Source organism: Anthonomus grandis, unplaced genomic scaffold (assembly GCF_022605725.1).
Source record: "Anthonomus grandis grandis unplaced genomic scaffold, icAntGran1.3 ctg00000527.1, whole genome shotgun sequence".
NCBI lineage: Eukaryota > Metazoa > Arthropoda > Insecta > Coleoptera > Curculionidae > Anthonomus > Anthonomus grandis.
This window is the reverse complement of record NW_026088527.1, coordinates 1-21,918: the sequence shown is the minus strand read 5'-3', so window position 1 is coordinate 21,918 and position 21,918 is coordinate 1. Positions and strand designations below refer to the sequence as shown.

Sequence of the window (21,918 nt, the reverse complement as noted above, 5' to 3'; positions counted from 1 at the left end):
TGAAAATGTAATTTAAAAAATAATTTTTAATTTTTCCTTTTATACCCGGAACTTAAATTTATCCCAATTACTCTATAAGTAACCCTAAATAGTGGGTTTGTATAGAGGGGTTCCTGATGACTAATTTGAGGGTAAAAACGTGATTTTTGGTTAGAAATTTGAGCAGTTAGAGCAATTTTGGCTTGGTCCCTAAGTATAGTAATATATTTTTTTAATATACCAGAAATATGAATAAATTACTCTAAGGCTGTTTATGTTTCTTTTCCAAAAATCTGCAGGAAAAATATTTTATTTATCCAGGAAAGTAGCTTTTAGCAAATTCATTTTTTTTTATTTTTCAGGCATTTAAAAAAAAATAACTATTTTCTTCCAGGCAGTTGATACAATTCATAATTGTAATTAAACAGTTCAACTGCCTGGAATAGTTTAAATCTACTTTAATTGCCTGGAAATTAATTTATATTATTTCTTGGAATTAGGAAAACTTAAGCATGGATCAATTAATTTGTTTTTCCAGGCAGTGTTAGCCTATTTTGGTCATTTGTAGGGTTGTTTTCCAAAATCTGGATAAAACGTTGATCACCTTTAAGTATTTTTTCATTTGAAGGTGAAAATGTGATTTAAGAAATAATTTTTAATATTTCCTTTTATACCCCGAACTTAAATTTATCCCAATTACTCTATAAGTAACCCTAAATAGTGAGTTTGTATAGAGGGGTTTCTGATGATAAATTAGAGGGTAAAAACGTGATTTTTGGTTAGAAATTTGAGCAGTTAAAGCAATTTTGGCTTGGTCCCTAAGTATAGTAATATTTTTTTAATATACCAGAAATATGAATAAATTACTCTAAGGCTGATAATGGTTCTTTTCTAAAAATCTACAGGAAAAGTATTTTATTTATCCAGAAAAGTAGCTTTTAGCAAATTCAATTTTTTTGATTTTTCAGGCATTTAAAAAAAATAACTATTTTCTTCCAGGCAGTTGATACAATTCATAATTGTAATTAAACAGTTCAACTGCCTGGAATAGTTTAAATCTGCTTTAATTGCCTGGAAATGAATTTATATTATTTGTTAGAGTTAGGAAAACCAACGCCTGGATAAATCAATTTGTTGTTCCAGGCAGTTCATCCAGTCAAAAATTTAAATAATATGTCATTTACATGGATCTGTATGATATCGTTGATATAATTTTTTAGGCAATTTATGCCTGTTTTGGTCATTTCTAGGCTTAGTTAAGGGTTTATTTCCCCAAATTTGGATAAAACTTTAATCTCCTATAAGTATTTTTTCATTTGAAGGTGACAATTTGATTTAACACATAATTTTTAATATTCCCTTTTAAACCCGGAACTTGAATTTGTCCTAATTACTCTATAAATAACCCTAAATAGTGAGATGAATAATTTGAGGGTAGGAACGTAATTTTAGGTTTGACAGTTGTATATTTAGAGCAATTTGGGCCTGATCATATTTAAATTCTTTAAGTGACTTCCAAACAGCCCTAAGTAAAGTAACATTTTATTTAATGCCAGGAACTTTAATTTCTACAAATTACTGTTCTAAAAATCTGAAGGAAAAGTATTGATTTGTTCAGAAAAGTGGTTATTAGCCAATTCAACTTTTGTCAATTTTTTATTTCCCAGGCATGGTTTTTTAAAAGAAATACTCCCTTTTTCTTCCAAGCAGTTGATCAATCTGTAACTGCATAAAGATTTTTTTGCTTTGATTTTTCTTATTTCCAGGCAGTTATTACAGTTAAACTGCCTGGAAAATTGGCTTTATATGCCTCAAAATTAGTTTATAATTTCCTGAAATAAGGATGCTGGATAAATTAATTTGTTCTTCCAAGCAGTTAATCCAGTCGAAACTCAGAGAATATGTCATTTCAATTAATGTCTAACATAATAATGTTTTTGTCACTTTTCCAGGCAGTTGAAGCCCGTTTTGGCCACTTTTAGGCTCAGTTAAAGAGTCTTTTCCCAAAAATCTTCATAAAATATTAATCACCTTTAAGTCATTTTTGGTTTGAAGGTAAAAACGTGATTGTAAGTTAAAGATTTATAATTAAAGCAGTTTTGGGGCAGTCATGTTATTCGTATAAATAAGTTTAATTAAAATTTAATTAAATATTCGTATTAATATTTTATTTTATACAAGAAATTTGGGTTTGTCCTAATTGCTCTTAGGATATCTAAAAAAAATTATATCTTGTCCCTATCCAGGAACCTTCATTCTCCCAATTCAATTTTTTTAAAACTCCTTACAAACATCTTAAATTATAGTAGTTCCAGACCATTGACTTACTCCAAATGGCTCTAAGATTCTTAAAATGACTCTCAAATATTTCTAGATTTATTTCAGTAATTTGGATTGTCCAAGATGTGTCTTGGACAGACTTGAAGGATCTATCCAACCTTTTGGGTTTCTCCAAACTACTCTAAGGTCTAAATTAAAAAAGGATTTTTTTCTTAGTCCAGAAAAAAAAGAAGAAATGAATGAATATTTTCCAGGCCTGAGTTGTTCTTCATTAATGCAATTTCATATTACTTTTAGAGAGTTAAAGTAATTTTTTTTCCAGACAGTCCTATTTTATATTATTTCAGGCAGCTAAAGCCTTTTTTTAATCTTAACTGGCATAACTTATGGTTTTTTAAGTTTCTAGTTTCTTTTCAATCTTCCAATTGTTTAAATTTTCTTACAGGTTTTTAAATGCTTTTTTCAGCTGATTCCATGCGTCTGAAGTAACTTCTCTATTTTATTACAGATATTTAACATATTTTTTTTATTCCAGTCCTTTCTGGAGTAATTTTTATATTTTCCAGGCTTCTGTAGTCAATTTTAGGACATTCCAACAATTGCAAATAATTTGTCGCAACATTTAGGCATTTCAAGTCCGTTTTCTGTTTCTTCCAGATATTTAAAATTAATTTTTCTTCTAGATATTTAAAGGCATTTTATATTTCATTCCAGGTATTTGACGTCAATTGTATCTATGTATTAAATAATTTTCTATAAGTCTGTGAGTCATAAATTAATATTTTCCAGGTAGTTTAAGTAATATTAATTTTTTTCTTGTGTAATCATCAAATGTTTTTGTGATTTCAACTACCTGAAAAAATAATAAATATTTTTCAAGCAATTAAAGCCTTCCCTTCTTCAAAATACCTCTAAAAAAGGAATATTTATCCTTTCTTCCTGGAATATAAATTTTTCCAAACTATTTGACAGTAAAGTGATTTAATAGCTTCTTCCAAGTATTTGGGTCTCTTCAAAAGACTCTAAGACTCAATAAATACCTCTAATTAAAGAAATGTTGGATCCTATCTTGGGTTCTTCCGAATTGCCCTCACTTAATTAAACATCACAAAATCAGATATCGACTCTGTTTGTGCAAAAGTCAATGGAGTGCATATAATACCAGAGCGCGCTATTAATCCGGCCCTCATCCATTTTGAATCCGGTCTAATACTCTTATCCGAAATCCGATTAGGGACTTAGGGAGGTCAGCACCACATTAGAGGGCCCGGAGAGCCCTCGTCTATAGATATCGGGAACAGTTCGCTTCATATAATATCTGCGTTCTTCATTTCAGATTTTTTTGATTAGATTTCGGGTTGCACTGCAGGGCAGGATTAAGAGAGAGTTTTTAGTTAATTTTCAGGGTCATTTTATTTCAACCTTTTCCGAGATGTGTCTGAATTTAAGGATTTATCTAGTTTTCCTAGACGCTCTAAATTTTGATTAAACGTCTCTAAATAATAAAATATTTTTCCCTATACCAGGAACTTGGCTTTATTCAAATTGGTCCTAAAATCCTTGCAGTAAAATATTTTTATTTATATGCCAGGAATTTAATTTTATCCAGCATATTTCCAAATAGTTTCGTTGACATATTTAAGGATCGATTTTTTTAATATTATTCCAGGCATTTGGGTTTGTCCAAATTGTTCTAATGCTCTCTGACTTCCTCTAAGAAATTTTTTTCTTATTCCAGGAACGTGGAATTTTCTTAGTGTCTAAGTAAAGTAATTTTTTGTTTCATTCCAGACAGTTGAGTGTCTTTACATTTATTTTAACTCTTTACATTTATTTTATTTTATTATATATATATTTTTATTTTAAATTTTTTGAGTTTCCTTAAGCGCTCAAAATCCTCTAAAAAATTAAATATTTTCCTTGGGTACATCCAAATTGGTCCTGAAAGCCTTGAAGCCTTGAAAAATTTTTTAAAGGTATTCATTATGGACCTTTTTTTGTTTTTTTAGAAATATCTCAAAAACCGTTAGATTTATAAAAGAAAGTATTCCTATAATGATTGTAGTCAAGGAAATTCTGCATAAAATCTTATTAATCATTTTTGATATGTAAGCAACCGTTCACGAGATATAGAGCTTCAAATTTGATAATTGTATTTTTTTTAAAGGCATTCTTTAAGGATCTTTTTGGGTTTTTTTTTAAATATCTCAAAATCCGTTAAATTTATGAAAAAAAATTTCCTTACACTAATTGTAGCCAAAGAAATTCTGCATAAAATTGTTTTTAATAATTTTGGTACCAAAGTAACTGTTCACGAGATATGGAGCTTCAAAGTTGAAAATTTTATTTTTTTACAGGCATTCTTAAAGGATCTTTTCCGTTTTTTTTTAAATATCTGAAATTCTGTTAAATTTATGAAAAAAAATGTCCTTACACTAATTGTAGCCAAAGAAATTCTGCATAAAATTGTTTTTAATAATTTTGGTACCAAAGCAACCGTTCACGAGATATGGAGCTTCAAAGTTGAAAATTGTATTTTTTTTAAAGGCATTCTTTAAGGATCTTTTCCGTTTTTTTTTTAAATATCTCAAATTCTGTTAAATTTATGAAAAAAAATTTTCTTACACTAATTGCAGCCAAATAAATTCTGCATAAAATTGTTTTTAATAATGTTGGTAGCAAAGCAACCGTTCACGAGATATGGAGCTTCAAAGTTGAAAATTGTATTTTTTTTTACAGGCATTCTTTAAGGATCTTTTCCGTTTTTTTTTAAATATCTCAAATTCTGTTAAATTTATGAAAAAAAATTTCCCTACACTAATTGTAGCCAAAGAAATTCTGCATAAAATTGTTTTTAATAATTTTAGTACCAAAGCAACCATTCACGAGATATGGAGCTTCAAAGTTGAAAATTGTATTTTTTTTAAAGGCATTCTTTAAGGATCTTTTCCGTTTTTTTTTAAATATCTCAAATTCTCTTAAATTTATGAAAAAAAATTTCCTTACACTAATTGTAGCCAAAGGAATTCTGCATGAAATTGCTTTTAATAATTTTCGCACCAAAGTGACTGTTCACGAGATATGGAGCTTCAAAGTTGAAAATTGTATTTTTTTTAAAGGCGTTCTTTAAGGACCTTTTCGCATTTTTTTTTAAATATCTCAAAATCTGTTGAATTTATGAAGAAAAATTTCCCTAGAATAATTGTAGCCAAAGAAATTCTGCATCAAATTGTTTTTAATCATTTTTCGTGTCAAAGCAACCGTTCACGAGATATGGAACTTTAAAGTTGAAAATTGTGTTTTTTTACAGGTATTCTTTAAGGAGCTTTTCCGTTTTTTTTTAATATCTCAAAATCTGTTAAATTTATGAAAAAAAAATTCCTTACACTAGTTGTAGCCAAAGAAATTCTGCATAAAATTGTTTTTAATAATTTTCGCACCAAAGTAACTGTTCACGAGATATGGAGCTTCAAAGTTGAACATTGTATTTTTTTAAAGGCGTTCTTTAAGGACCTTTTCGGATTTTTTTTTAAATATCTCAAAATCTATTAAATTTATGAAAAAAAATGTCCTTACACTAATTGTAGCCAAAGAAATTCTGCATAAAATTGTTTTTAATAATTTTGGTACCAAAGCAACCGTTCACGAGATATGGAGCTTCAAAGTTGAACATTGAATTTTTTTAAGGCGTTCCTTAAGGACCTTTTCGGATTCTTTTTTAAATATCTCAAAATTTATTATATTTATGAAAAAAATTTCCTGTGAATAATTGTAGCCAAGGAAACTATGCATGAAATTGTTTCTAATAATTTTCGCACCAAAGTAACTGTTCACGAGATATGGAGCTTCAAAGTTGAAAATTGTATTTTTTTTAAAGGCATTCTTTAAGGATCTTTTCCGTTTTTTTTTTAATATCTGAAATTCTGTTAAATTTATGAAAAAAAATGTCCTTACACTAATTGTAGCCAAAAAAATTCTGCATGAAATTGTTTTTAATAATTTTGGTACCAAAGCAACCGTTCACGAGATATGGAGCTTCAAAGTTGAAAATTGTATTTTTTTTAAAGGCATTCTTTAAGGATCTTTTCCGTTTTTTTTAAATATCTCAAAATCTGTTGGGTTTATGTGAAAAGTGTCTATCTTTAGGATACTACTTTAAGGCTTTTTGAATTTCAGGAAGTTGGATTACTTAAAGGTCTCTAAGTGATTGCTCTACAATACTCTACATTATTTTTATTTTATCTCAAATATCGCTCAAGCGCCTCTACAAAATAAAATAATTTTTCCTATACCAGGATCATGGGTTTCATTTCCAATACGTTCCAAGAATTACTTCCAAGAACTTTTGAAATTAAGATAATTATATACCTAGAGGTAAAAGATTGTGCGTACTCTTTTAATGGAACTTCAGGCATTCCAGTTACTCTCGCCTTTTTTTTTCTTAATCCAGAGACTTACTTCCAAATACTTAGAATTAGGAAAAGGGAAAACTATGGGGAACATAAAATTAATTTCTAGACTTCTGGAAAAGTATAATACCATCTAGTGATACTGGTATCTCCTTAGGTTTATGAGCGACCTGGAGATGTTGGGTCTCCTGGTGGCCTGTTTATGCCACGATCTGGATCACAGAGGGACCAACAACGCTTTCCAGACGAAAACCGAATCTCCGTTGGCCATTTTGTACTCGACCAGCACGATGGAACACCACCACTTCGACCAGTGCGTCATGATCCTAAACACGGATAGCAATAATATTTTCCAAGTAGGTGGGTTTATTTATCTCAAACGCGCCATTCGGACATTTAATTGAATTTTTCTTAACGTTCAATTTCAACTTATTCGGGGAAATAATCCCCCCGTTCAGCCTTCCTCCCTCGGGCTTTTTATTACTGACGCAAATATCGAAATATTTACCTCTGACCTTTTATATTTTATGCGGCATAAAAACGGTTTTAGTACGTCCATTAAATTTCCCCCATTTGGATTTTCCCTCTTTCGTATGCATATACGGACCGATTATACCATAAATAATGTTTCAATGTATACGATTGAATTCGGTCCTAATTAATGAATTTAATTTTATTAAAATCCACCCAGCTCGTTTGTGAGTGATGAATTTAATCATCCTAAATCATACTGATGCACGTGAACGCTCTAATTTATACATTTATCGCGTGGTACGCCCGTATTATGGATAATAATTCAACCATTAATTAATAGGCTTAATTCATTTTGGTTTGCTTGCATCCGATCTGTTATGGCTAATTAATTTGTTAAAGAAAAATTGTTTTTTTTTCCAGGCACTTTCGCCAGATGATTACAGGAGGGTGATGAAACTGGTGGAAACCGCGATATTATCGACTGATTTAGCAATGTATTTTAAGAAGAGAAATAAGTTTCTGGAACTTATTGATAATGGAGAGTTTGACTGGCAAAGCGACGATAAAAAAGACTGTGAGTGTTTTTTTTATATGCTACGGGATTTTAATTTCTTTTTTTTTCTTTACTAAGTAATAAAAGAAACACGTAATTTCCCAATAAATATCTATGATAGCACTTTTATAACGACTTACTCAGACAGCACAAACACATTGCATGCATATGCCCAGAATATTTTTATATTTTCTATAATATATGTTAGGCATATCTGCTGCATATATTGGAGACATATTTAATTCATATGCCTCCAATGTTTTTTTTAATCTTTTAAAACGTATCCTAGGCATATCTTATTATTTATACAGGGTGTCAATTTGAAATTTGTCAATCTCACAAGATATAAGACTCTCATAGAGGTTGGAAAAACTAGAACCACCATGTTTTTGTAAAGGGGTGACTCCAACATTCAAGTGGAACCACCTCCTTTAGTCATAACTTAAATTGAGGGTCTTTTTGAGTAATATACATCTACACAAGAAAGATTTTCCCATTTACAAAATCTTCAATTAAAGATTTGAAAGGGATTTACAATTCTCTAAGAATTATTTCAAACCGCATTTTTTCAGCTCAAATGTCTTCTGACACGAAAGTTGTCAAATTGACACCCTAGATGTATTGGCTTATATAAACCATTGACATGCTTCCTTTTTATATTTTTTTATATTTATAGAGACTCAGTTTCTAATTCTTTTCCTAAAGACAAATTAATGTCAAGATTAAAGATTAATTACTAAAACCCATTCACTACAAGTCAAAATAATTGAATTCTTATTCCAGGAGGGCTTGTAAGAAACAAATAAAGAATTTGTCTTTTATTGGCAAATGAATTTCTTGGGTTCTATTGGTCAAAATTTGAAAATTATTGATTTATGGAATACTCTGAAGAGTTTTTAAGTCTTTTTTCAAAAATTGACTAAAATCCATTTACCACAAGTCAAGACAATGGAATTCTTATTCCAAGAGTGCCTGGAAGGAACAAAATAATTTGTATCTTATTGGCCAGTGAATTGCTTGGGTTCTATTGGTCATAATTTGAAACTTATTGACTTAAGGACTATTCAAAAGTTTTTTAGTCTTTCTTGAAAAAATTACTAAAATTCATTGACTACAAGTCAAGATAACGGAATTCTTATTCCAGGAGTGCCTGTAAGAAACAAAATAATTTGTCTCTTATTGGCCCGTGAATATCTTGGGTTCAATTGGTCAAAATTTGAAAATTATTGATTTATGGAATACTCTGAAGAGTTTTTAAGTCTTTTTTGAAATATTGACTAAAATCCATTTACCACAAGTCAAGATAATGGAATTCTTATTCCAAGAGTGCCTGTAAGGAACAAAATAATTTGTCTCTTATTGGCCAGTGAATTTCTTGGGTTCCATTGGTCAAAATTTAAAAATTATTGACTTATGGACTACTCTGAAAAGTTTTTAAGTCTTCTTGATTAAAATCCATTTGCTACAAGTCAAGATAAATGAATTATTATTCCAAGAGTGCCTGTAAGGAACAAAGTAGTTTCTCTTTTATTGGCAAGTGAATATCTTACGTTCTATTGGTCAAAATTTGAAAATTATTAATTCATGGACTACTCTGAAGAGTTTTTAAGTCTTTTTTGAAAAATTGACTAAAATCCATTTGCTACAAGTCAAGATAAATGAATTATTATTCCAAGAGTGCCTGTAAGGAACAAAGTAGTTTCTCTTTTATTGGCAAGTGAATATATTACGTTCTATTGGTCAAAATTTGAAAATTATTAATTTATGGACTATTCTGAAGAGTTTTTAAGTCTTTTTTGAAAAATTGACTAAAATCCATTCGCTACAAGTTAAGATAACTGAACTCTTATTCCAAGAGTGCCTGTAAGAAACAAAATTATTTGTCTCTTATTGGCAAGTGAATATCTTGGGTTCTATTGATCAAAATTTGAAACTTATTAATTTATGGACTATTCTGAAGAGTTTTTAAGTCTTTTTTGAAAAAATGACTAAAATCCATTTGCTACAAGTCAAGATAAATGAATTATTATTCCAAGAGTGCCTGTAAGGAACAAAGTAGTTTCTCTTTTATTGGCAAGTGAATATCTTACGTTCTATTGGTCAAAATTTGAAAATTATTAATTTATGGACTATTCTGAAGAGTTTTTAAGTCTTTTTTGAAAAAATGACTAAAATCCATTTGCTACAAGTCAAGATAAATGAATTATTATTCCAAGAGTGCCTGTAAGGAACAAAGTAGTTTCTCTTTTATTGGCAAGTGAATATCTTACGTTCTATTGGTCAAAATTTGAAAATTATTAATTTATGGACTATTCTGAAGAGTTTTTAAGTCTTTTTTGAAAAAATGACTAAAATCCATTCGCTACAAGTCAAGATAAATGAATTATTATTCCAAGAGTGCCTGTAAGGAACAAAGTAGTTTCTCTTTTATTGGCAAGTGAATATCTTACGTTCTATTGGTCAAAATTTGAAAATTATTAATTCATGGACTACTCTGAAGAGTTTTTAAGTCTTTTTTAACAAAATGACTAAAATCCATTGACTACAAGTCAAGATAATGAAATTCTTATTCCAGGAGTGCCTGTAAGGAACAAAATAATTTGTCTTTTATTGGCCAGTGAATTGCTTGGGTTCTATTGGTCATATTTTGAAACTTCATGACTTAAGGATTATTCGGAAGTTTTTAAGTCCTTCTTGAAAAAATTACTAAAATTCATTGACTACAAGTCAAGATAACGGAATTCTTATTCCAGGAGTGCCTGTAAGAAACAAAATAATTTGTCTCTTATTGACCAGTAAATATCTTGGGTTCAATTGGTCGAAATTTAAAAATTATTGACTTATGGACTACTCTGAAAAGTTTTTAAGTCTTCTTGATTAAAATCCATTTGCTACAAGTCAAGATAAATGAATTATTATTCCAAGAGTGCCTGTAAGGAACAAAATAATTTGTTTTTTATTGGCAAGTGAATATCTTGGGTTCTATTGGTCAAAATTTGAAACTTATTAATTTATGGACTATTCTGAAGAGTTTTTAAGTCTTTTTTGAAAAAATGACTAAAATCCATTCGCTACAAGTCAAGATAAATGAATTCTTATTCTAAGAGTGCCTGTAAGGAACAAAATAATTTATCTCTTATTGGCCAGTGAATTTCTTGGGTTCTATTAATCAAAATTTGAAAATTACTGATTTATAGATTACTTTGAAGAGTTTTTAAGTTTTCTTTGAAAAATTGACCAAAATCAATTCGCTACAAGTCAAGATAAATGAATTCTTATTTCAAGAGTGCCTGTAAGGAACAAAATAATTTGTCTCTTATTGGCCATTGAATTTATTGGATTCTATTGGTGAAAATTTAAAAATTATTGATTTATGGACTACTATGAAGAGTTTTTAAGTCTTTCTTGAAAAAATGACTAAAATCCATTCGCGACAAGTCAAGATAAATGAATTCTTATTTCAAGAGTGCCTGTAAGGAACAAAATAATTTGTCTCTTATTGGCCAGTGAATTTCTTGGGTTCTATTTGTCAAAATTTGGAAATTATTGACTTATGAACTACTCTGAAGAGTTTTTAAGTCTTTTCTGAAAAATTGACTAAAATCTATTCGCTATAAGTCAAGATAAATGAATTCTTATTTCAAGAGTGCCTGTAAGGAACAAAATTATTTGTCTCTTATTGGCCAGTGAATATCTTGGGTTCTATTGGTCAAAATTTAAAATTTATTAATTTATGGACTACTCTAAAGAATGTTTAGGTTTTTTTTTAAAAAATTACTAAAATCCATTCACTACAAGTCATGATAATTGAATTCATATTCCAAGAGTGCCTGTAAGAAACAAAATAATTTGTCTCTTATTGGCCAGTGAATATCTTGGGTTCTATTGGTCAAAATTTGAAAATTATTAATTTATGGACTACTTTGAAGAGTTTTTAAGTCTTTTTTGAAAAAATGACTTAAATCCCATTCACTACAAGTCAAGATAATTAAATGCTTATTCCAAGAGTGCCTGTAAGAAACAAAATAATTTGTCGCTTATTTAGCGAGCGTTAATTTCTTATAGCTATATTAGGAAAATTTAATTTTATGACTGCTTTAGTCTGATTACAGATGGGAAGCATAATTTTATAGTGATCGTCCATGATTTCTCGACATAAAATGGACATGTTTGCCAATTTAGAGAATCAAATGTCTCTTTTTTAAATTTTTCATTACGTATCAGTAATATTTTGGATTTCCTGAAAATATTACTTTCCTGACATTTCAAAAATCTCAAATTATAATAAAATCAATTCCAGTATTATCCGGTATGATGATGACGGCATGCGACGTAAGCGCGATAGCGAAACCCTGGGAGGTGCAGCATCGTATAGCGAAACTGGTGGCCGACGAGTTTTTCGATCAGGGAGATTTAGAAAAAATGCAATTGAAAGAACAACCGATCGTAAGTTCGATCGGATCATAAAATAATCGATAATTATTCATATACTTATAGGCCATGATGGATAGAGAGCGTAAAGACGAACTGCCCCAAATGCAAGTCGGTTTCATCGACGTGATTTGTTTACCACTGTACAAAGTTTTATCGGAAACATTCCATGGATGAAACCCCTGTATCAGGGAACAGCGGAGAACCGGCAACACTGGCAGGATTTAGCCGAAAAAGTCGAAATGGGCCTCACCTGGATCGACCACGATACAATCGATAAGCCCGTGGAAGCGTTTAAAGGTAAATTACGTTGCCAAACTTACATACAGAAAACTAACTTAAGGGGATATTTCCAGAATCCGAAGAGACCAAGGACATTGAACTGAACCGTGCAGACGCTACACACCGTCGCCGCCTCGACGCCCCCCGTAGAAATCAAGAAAAGACACAAGAAAATTTGTTGCATGTTGTGACTATCAGTTATTCCTAGTTGTTGTTTTGTTGTTGTTCTTGTTGTAAATCCCCATCTTCTACGATCGAATATGTTTGATTAAATTGAAAAACGTGACGTAGAAGAGTTTCGGGGAATAAAGTTTATGTTTTATCAGATTTTTAATAAAGTTTGACAACACTGTTGATTTTGTGAAGAAAAGAATTTAATACCTTATAGTAATGGTTTGCACTTAGATTCAGTGGACTTTTTAAGATCATCCTCAAAAGTATCACCTTACAATTTTTTTTAATCCTGAATCCTAAGTGTTTTATGACTCAATAATGATATTTAGAAATAATTTTTCTAGTGTGGTCTGATAAAGAAAAAAAGACATTTTATAAGAGCAAATATAACTTCGTCTAGTCGTTGGTATAATAAGGATATGTTAAGTTTTCATATTTATTTTAACGTCACCTTTTTGTACATTATATCATATACTATATAGTAGGTATAGTCGATGACCCATTTTATACTCTAAGAATTAGGCCCCACCATAATGTAGAATAACACCGGATATTATTTTAAATATTGTCAGTAGCCAAAGAAAAACATCAAAAATATGATGATAATCAAAATAAAAGCAATAAGTTAATGAATTAAACGCTACTAACACTCACAAACATAGTTTACATTCCAAGTAATAAATAGACGTAGATTCTTCTAGTACACCCCTAACCTGTACTGTAATAGTGTAATAATTATTGTATATGTAACGTTTCTAGTCACTCAATCTGCTGATTTTATCATTAGTGAAGACTAATCAAAAAAATGCGAATGCATGAGGAATTTTTCCGATTAGACTTCATTATTATTTTACCATACAGGGTGTTAACAAAATACAAATGAAAGTATATGCAAACACCCTGTACATCTTTAGTTACCATAATCACACTGTCTTACAGTTGCTTATTTGTCTTAACTATAACGTAGGGAGAGTCTTCATATTTTTTTATTAATAAACTTTGATTATAAATCTATAGCTACTATACTGCAATTGAGCGTTTGTTTTATTTAAATCCACCCATGATAATATAACTAATGTATTCTTTTCCAAATGATATATTCCACATAATGAACCAATTAAATAGAATCCTATGATTATGACCTGTAAGAGCAATTGTTTGGATTGCAAATAATTGCCATTATAGTTTAATGAAAGGTACTTATATGTCTGATCATGTGGCCATTGAAAATAGGCAATAGATTAAGAATTATAATACTTCTGCAGTAGAATTTGGACTTTACTGTAACTTTATAGCAAAATGAGTAGATATGTTTCAATAGCTATTATTGGCCAGAAATTATTTAGGGCATTTGGGGTGTTGCCACAATCCTTGACACTTTTGAATATTACTTTCCTAAAATACATGATCCAAATAGACATAAAACTGGCCGACTTAAAAATGCCAGGATTATCTTCATTTCTTAACAACTTGCAATAAACAGAATAAGAATATTGAATTAACTGATACCATAAGCTTCATATAAAAATAAAAATCATAAAGTAAAACGTTCTTACTACTCTGATTGAGTTATAAAAACCGGTAAAAACTACATGAAAAAAAACATCAATTTCTTATTTTATTACAGCAGAAAAACTAAATGAATATTTTGTAAATGTTTCTATTTCTATCACAACTCATGTTTAACAACCAAGGATAGATCATTTAATAATAATCTCAACTACAGCTCAACCATGTATTTATACCCTGTTGGAGGTTCTCTTAGAAACAGTGCTTTATTGGATTTATATAATATTAGCAATAAAATTCTAAAAACTAAAACAGCTAAGTGAAGGTTCAATAGTAGAATTGCAATGTTGGTTTGAGAAAATAGGTCTATCAGTGACGCTCTGCAAGAGCGTTGACAAATTACCGAAGGTGTGTAAGAGGCAAACTGGACCAGTTTCCTTAATTTCCCACCGATGTTCATGAAAGTTGCATTGATGCAAAGGGTTTTTTAATTTAGAATCATAAATGTATCTATAAAAAAAATAAAAAATTGGAAATTTCCTGAGTTACAGGGTATTTTCAAAAATATGACAAATTATCAAAGGTGTCTAAGAGGTAAACTGGACCAGTTTCCTTAATTTCCCACCGATTTTCATGAAAATTGCATTGATGCAAAGGGTATTTAATTTAGAATTTATAATGTATCTATAAAAAAATTAAAAAATTGGAAATTTCCAGAGTTACAGGGGTATTTCAAAAATATGACAAATTATCAATGGTGTCTAAGAGGTAAACTGGACCAGTTTCCTTAATTTCCCCACCGATTTTCATGAAAATTGCATTGATGCAAAGGGTTTTTAATTAGAATCATAAATGTATCTATAAAAAAAATAAAAAATTGGAAATTTCCAGAGTTACAGGGGTATTTTCAAAAATATGACAAATTATCAAAGGTGGTCTAAGAGGTAAACTGGACCAGTTTCCTTAATTTCCCACCGATTTTTCATGAAAATTGCATTGATGCAAAGGGTATTTAAGTTAGAATCATAAATGTATCTATAAAAAAAATAAAAAATTGGAAATTCCAAAGTTACAGCGGTATTTTCAAAAATATGACAAATTATCAAAGGTGTCTAAGAGGTAAACTGGACCAGTTTCCTTAATTTCCCACCGATTTTCATGAAAGTTGCATTGATGCAAAGGGTTTTTAATTTAGAATCATAAATGTATCTATAAAAAAAATAAAAAATGGAAATTTCCAGAGTTACAGGGTATTTTCAAAATATGACAAATTATCAAAGGTGTCTAAGAGGTAAACTGGACCAGTTTCCTTAATTTCCCACCGATTTCATGAAAATTGCATTGATGCAAAGGGTTTTTAATTTAGAATCATAAATGTATCTATAAAAAAAAATAAAAAATTGGAAATTTCCAGAGTTTACAGGGGTATTTTCAAAAATATGACAAATTATCAAAGGTGTCTAAGAGGTAAACTGGACCAGTTTCCTTAATTTCCCATCGATTTTCATGAAAATTGCATTGATGCAAAGGGTATTTAATTTAAAATCATAAATGTATCTATAAAAAAATAAAAATTGGAAATTTTCAGAGTTACAGGGGTATTTTCAAAAATATGCCAAATTATCAAAGGTGTCTAAGAGGTAAACTGGACCAGTTTCCTTAATTTCCCACCGATTTTCATGAAAATTGCATTGATGCAAAGGGTATTTAATTTAGAATCATAAATGTATCTATAAAAAAAATAAAAAATTGGAAATTTCCAAAGTTACAGCGGTATTTTCAAAAATATGACAAATTATCAAAGGTGTCTAAGAGGTAAACTGGACCAGTTTCCTTAATTTCCCACCGATTTTCATGAAAATTGCATTGATGCAAAGGGTATTTAATTTCAAATCATAAATGTATCTATAAAAAAAATAAAAAATTGGAAATTTCCAGAGTTACAGGGGTATTTTCAAAAATATGACAAATTATCAAAGGTGTCTAAGAGGTAAACTGGACCAGTTTCCTTAATTTCCCACCGATTTTCATGAAAATTGCATTGATGCAAAGGGTTTTTAATTTAGAATCATAAATGTATCTATAAAAAAAAATAAAAAATTGGAAATTTCCAGAATTACAGGGGTATTTTCAAAAATATGACAAATTATCAAAGGTGTCTAAGAGGTAAACTGGACCAGTTTCCTTAATTTCCCACCGATTTTCATGAAAATTGCATTGATGCAAAGGGTATTTAATTTAGAATCATAAATGTATCTATAAAAAAAATAAAAAATTGGAAATTTCCAGAGTTACAGGGGTATTTTCAAAAATATGACAAATTATCAAAGGTGTCTAAGAGGTAAACTGGACCAGTTTCCTTAATTTCCCACCGATTTTCATGAAAGTTGCATTGATGCAAAGGGTTTTTAATTTAGAATCATAAATGTATCTATAAAAAAAATAAAAAATTGGAAATTTCCAGAGTTACAGGGGTATTTTCAAAAATATGACAAATTATCAAAGGTGTCTAAGAGGTAAACTGGACCAGTTTCCTTAATTTCCCACCGATTTTCATGAAAATTGCATTGATGCAAAGGGTTTTTAATTTAGAATCATAAATGTATCTATAAAAAAAATAAAAAATTGGAAATTTCCAGAGTTACAGGGGTATTTTCAAAAATATGACAAATTATCAAAGGTGTCTAAGAGGTAAACTGGACCAGTTTCCTTAATTTCCCACCGATTTTCATGAAAATTACATTGATGCAAAGGGTTTTTAATTTAGAATCATAAATGTATCTATAAAAAAAATAAAAAAAATGGAAATTTTCAGAGTTACAGGGGTATTTTCAAAAATATGACAAATTATCAAAGGTGTCTAAGAGGTAAACTGGACCAGTTTCCTTAATTTCCCACCGATTTTCATGAAAATTGCATTGATGCAAAGGGTTTTTAATTTAGAATCATAAATGTATCTATAAAAAAAATAAAAAATTGGAAATTTCCAGAGTTACAGGGGTATTTTCAAAAATATGACAAATTATCAAAGGTGTCTAAGAGGAAAACTGGACCAGTTTCCTTAATTTCCCACCGATTTTCATGAAAATTGCATTGATGCAAAGGGTTTTTAATTTAGAATCATAAATGTATCTATAAAAAAAATAAAAAAATGGAAATTTCTAGAGTTACAGGGGTATTTTCAAAAATATGACAAATTATCAAAGGTGTCTAAGAGGTAAACTGGACCAGTTTCCTTAATTTCCCACCGATTTTCATGAAAAATTGCATTGATGCAAAGGGTTTTTAATTTAAAATCATAAATGTATCTATAAAAAAAATAAAAAATTGGAAATTTCCTGAGTTACAGGGGTATTTTCAAAAATATGACAAATTATCAAAGGTGTCTAAGAGGTAAACTGGACCAGTTTCCTTAATTTCCCACCGATTTCATGAAAATTGCATTGATGCAAAGGGTATTTAATTTAGAATTATAAATGTATCTATAAAAAAATTAAAAAATTGGAAATTTCCAGAGTTACAGGGGTATTTTCAAAAATATGACAAATTATCAATGGTGTCTAAGAGGTAAACTGGACCAGTTTCCTTAATTTCCCACCGATTTTCATGAAAAATTGCATTGATGCAAAGGGTTTTTAATTTAGAATCATAAATGTATCTATAAAAAAAATAAAAAATTGGAAATTTCCAGAGTTACACTCTCACGAGATGTTATATGACAAATTATCAAAGGTGTCTAAGAGGTAAACTGGACCAGTTTCCTTAATTTCCCACCGATGTTCATGAAAGTTGCATTGATGCAAAGGGTTTTTTAATTTAGAATCATAAATGTATCTATAAAAAAAATAAAAAATTGGAAATTTCCTGAGTTACAGGGGTATTTTCAAAAATATGACAAATTATCAAAGGTGTCTAAGAGGTAAACTGGACCAGTTTCCTTAATTTCCCACCGATTTTCATGAAAATTGCATTGATGCAAAGGGTATTTAATTTAGAATTATAAATGTATCTATAAAAAAATTAAAAAATTGGAAATTTCCAGAGTTACAGGGGTATTTTCAAAAATATGACAAATTATCAATGGTGTCTAAGAGGTAAACTGGACCAGTTTCCTTAATTTCCCACCGATTTTCATGAAAATTGCATTGATGCAAAGGGTTTTTAATTTAGAATCATAAATGTATCTATAAAAAAAATAAAAAATTGGAAATTTCCAGAGTTACAGGGGTATTTTCAAAAATATGACAAATTATCAAAGGTGTCTAAGAGGTAAACTGGACCAGTTTCCTTAATTTCCCACCGATTTTCATGAAAATTGCATTGATGCAAAGGGTATTTAAGTTAGAATCATAAATGTATCTATAAAAAAAATAAAAAATTGGAAATTTCCAAAGTTACAGCGGTATTTTCAAAAATATGACAAATTATCAAAGGTGTCTAAGAGGTAAACTGGACCAGTTTCCTTAATTTCCCACCGATTTTCATGAAAGTTGCATTGATGCAAAGGGTTTTTAATTTAGAATCATAAATGTATCTATAAAAAAAATAAAAAATTGGAAATTTCCAGAGTTACAGGGGTATTTTCAAAAATATGACAAATTATCAAAGGTGTCTAAGAGGTAAACTGGACCAGTTTCCTTAATTTCCCACCGATTTTCATGAAAATTGCATTGATGCAAAGGGTTTTTAATTTAGAATCATAAATGTATCTATAAAAAAAATAAAAAATTGGAAATTTCCAGAGTTACAGGGGTATTTTCAAAAATATGACAAATTATCAAAGGTGTCTAAGAGGTAAACTGGACCAGTTTCCTTAATTTCCCATCGATTTTCATGAAAATTGCATTGATGCAAAGGGTATTTAATTTAAAATCATAAATGTATCTATAAAAAAATAAAAAATTGGAAATTTTCAGAGTTACAGGGGTATTTTCAAAAATATGCCAAATTATCAAAGGTGTCTAAGAGGTAAACTGGACCAGTTTCCTTAATTTCCCACCGATTTTCATGAAAATTGCATTGATGCAAAGGGTATTTAATTTAGAATCATAAATGTATCTATAAAAAAAATAAAAAATTGGAAATTTCCAAAGTTACAGCGGTATTTTCAAAAATATGACAAATTATCAAAGGTGTCTAAGAGGTAAACTGGACCAGTTTCCTTAATTTCCCACCGATTTTCATGAAAATTGCATTGATGCAAAGGGTATTTAATTTCAAATCATAAATGTATCTATAAAAAAAATAAAAAATTGGAAATTTCCAGAGTTACAGGGGTATTTTCAAAAATATGACAAATTATCAAAGGTGTCTAAGAGGTAAACTGGACCAGTTTCCTTAATTTCCCACCGATTTTCATGAAAATTGCATTGATGCAAAGGGTTTTTTAATTTAGAATCATAAATGTATCTATAAAAAAAAATAAAAAATTGGAAATTTCCAGAATTACAGGGGTATTTTCAAAAATATGACAAATTATCAAAGGTGTCTAAGAGGTAAACTGGACCAGTTTCCTTAATTTCCCACCGATTTTCATGAAAATTGCATTGATGCAAAGGGTATTTAATTTAGAATCATAAATGTATCTATAAAAAAAAATAAAAAATTGGAAATTTCCAGAGTTACAGGGGTATTTTCAAAAATATGACAAATTATCAAAGGTGTCTAAGAGGTAAACTGGACCAGTTTCCTTAATTTCCCACCGATTTTCATGAAAGTTGCATTGATGCAAAGGGTTTTTAATTTAGAATCATAAATGTATCTATAAAAAAAATAAAAAATTGGAAATTTCCAGAGTTACAGGGGTATTTTCAAAAATATGACAAATTATCAAAGGTGTCTAAGAGGTAAACTGGACCAGTTTCCTTAATTTCCCACCGATTTTCATGAAAATTGCATTGATGCAAAGGGTTTTTAATTTAGAATCATAAATGTATCTATAAAAAAAATAAAAAATTGGAAATTTCCAGAGTTACAGGGGTATTTTCAAAAATATGACAAATTATCAAAGGTGTCTAAGAGGTAAACTGGACCAGTTTCCTTAATTTCCCACCGATTTTCATGAAAATTGCATTGATGCAAAGGGTTTTTAATTTAGAATCATAAATGTATCTATAAAAAAAATAAAAAAATGGAAATTTTCAGAGTTACAGGGGTATTTTCAAAAATATGACAAATTATCAAAGGTGTCTAAGAGGTAAACTGGACCAGTTTCCTTAATTTCCCACCGATTTTCATGAAAATTGCATTGATGCAAAGGGTTTTTAATTTAGAATCATAAATGTATCTATAAAAAAAATAAAAAATTGGAAATTTCCAGAGTTACAGGGGTATTTTCAAAAATATGACAAATTATCAAAGGTGTCTAAGAGGAAAACTGGACCAGTTTCCTTAATTTCCCACCGATTTTCATGAAAATTGCATTGATGCAAAGGGTTTTTAATTTAGAATCATAAATGTATCTATAAAAAAAATAAAAAATTGGAAATTTCTAGAGTTACAGGGGTATTTTCAAAAATATGACAAATTATCAAAGGTGTCTAAGAGGTAAACTGGACCAGTTTCCTTAATTTCCCACCGATTTTCATGAAAATTGCATTGATGCAAAGGGTTTTTAATTTAAAATCATAAATGTATCTATAAAAAAAATAAAAAATTGGAAATTTCCAGAGTTACAGGGGTATTTTCAAAAATATGACAAATTATCAAAGGTGTCTAAGAGGTAAACTGGACCAGTTTCCCTAATTTCCCACCGATTTTCATGAAAATTGCATTGATGCAAAGGGTTTTTAATTTAGAATCATAAATGTATCTATAAAAAAAATAAAAAATTGGAAATTTCCAGAGTTACAGGGGTATTTTCAAAAATATGACAAATTATCAAAGGTGTCTAAGAGGTAAACTGGACCAGTTTCCTTAATTTCCCACCGATTTTCATGAAAATTGCATTGATGCAAAGGGTTTTTAATTTAGAATCATAAATGTATCTATAAAAAAATAAAAAATTGGAAATTTCCAGAGTTACAGGGGTATTTTCAAAAATATGACAAATTATCAAAGGTGTCTAAGAGGTAAACTGGACCAGTTTCCTTAATTTCCCACCGATTTTCATGAAAATTGCATTGATGCAAAGGGTTTTTAATTTAGAATCATAAATGTATCTATAAAAAAATAAAAAATTGGAAATTTCCAGAGTTACAGGGGTATTTTCAAAAATATGACAAATTATCAAAGGTGTCTAAGAGGTAAACTGGACCAGTTTCCTTAATTTCCCACCGATTTTCATGAAAATTGCATTGATGCAAAGGGTTTTTAATTTAGAATCATAAATGTATCTATAAAAAAATAAAAAATTGGAAATTTCCAGAGTTACAGGGGTATTTTCAAAAATATGACAAATTATCAAAGGTGTCTAAGAGGTAAACTGGACCAGTTTCCTTAATTTCCCACCGATTTTCATGAAAATTGCATTGATGCAAGGGTTTTTAATTTAGAATCATAAATGTATCTATAAAAAAAATAAAAAATTGGAAATTTCCAGAGTTACAGGGGTATTTTCAAAAATATGACAAATTATCAAAGGTGTCTAAGAGGTAAACTGGACCAGTTTCCTTAATTTCCCACCGATTTTCATGAAAATTGCATTGATGCAAAGGGTATTTAATTTAGAATCATAAATGTATCTATAAAAAAAATAAAAAATTGGAAATTTCCAGAGTTACAGCGGTATTTTCAAAAATATGACAAATTATCAAAGGTGTCTAAGAGGTAAACTGGACCAGTTTCCTTAATTTCCCACCGATTTTCATGAAACTCTCACGAGATGTG

At 29.5% G+C, this 21,918-nt stretch overlaps 1 protein-coding gene across 1 annotated transcript in view; it reads left to right on the top strand.

The window, feature by feature from the left end:
• The window catches only part of LOC126749715 (cGMP-specific 3',5'-cyclic phosphodiesterase-like), a gene marked incomplete at its 5' end in the record, with an annotated part of 44,462 nt that extends 30,849 nt beyond the window's left edge, over positions 1-13,613 (top strand). The window contains 7 exon segments of the mRNA XM_050459400.1: positions 6,826-7,024; positions 7,563-7,716; positions 11,996-12,141; positions 12,193-12,289; positions 12,292-12,426; positions 12,483-12,511; positions 12,513-13,613. Coding sequence (XP_050315357.1) covers positions 6,826-7,024; positions 7,563-7,716; positions 11,996-12,141; positions 12,193-12,289; positions 12,292-12,426; positions 12,483-12,511; positions 12,513-12,599 — 847 coding nt within the window.
• Positions 13,614-21,918: the final 8,305 nt, after the last annotated feature.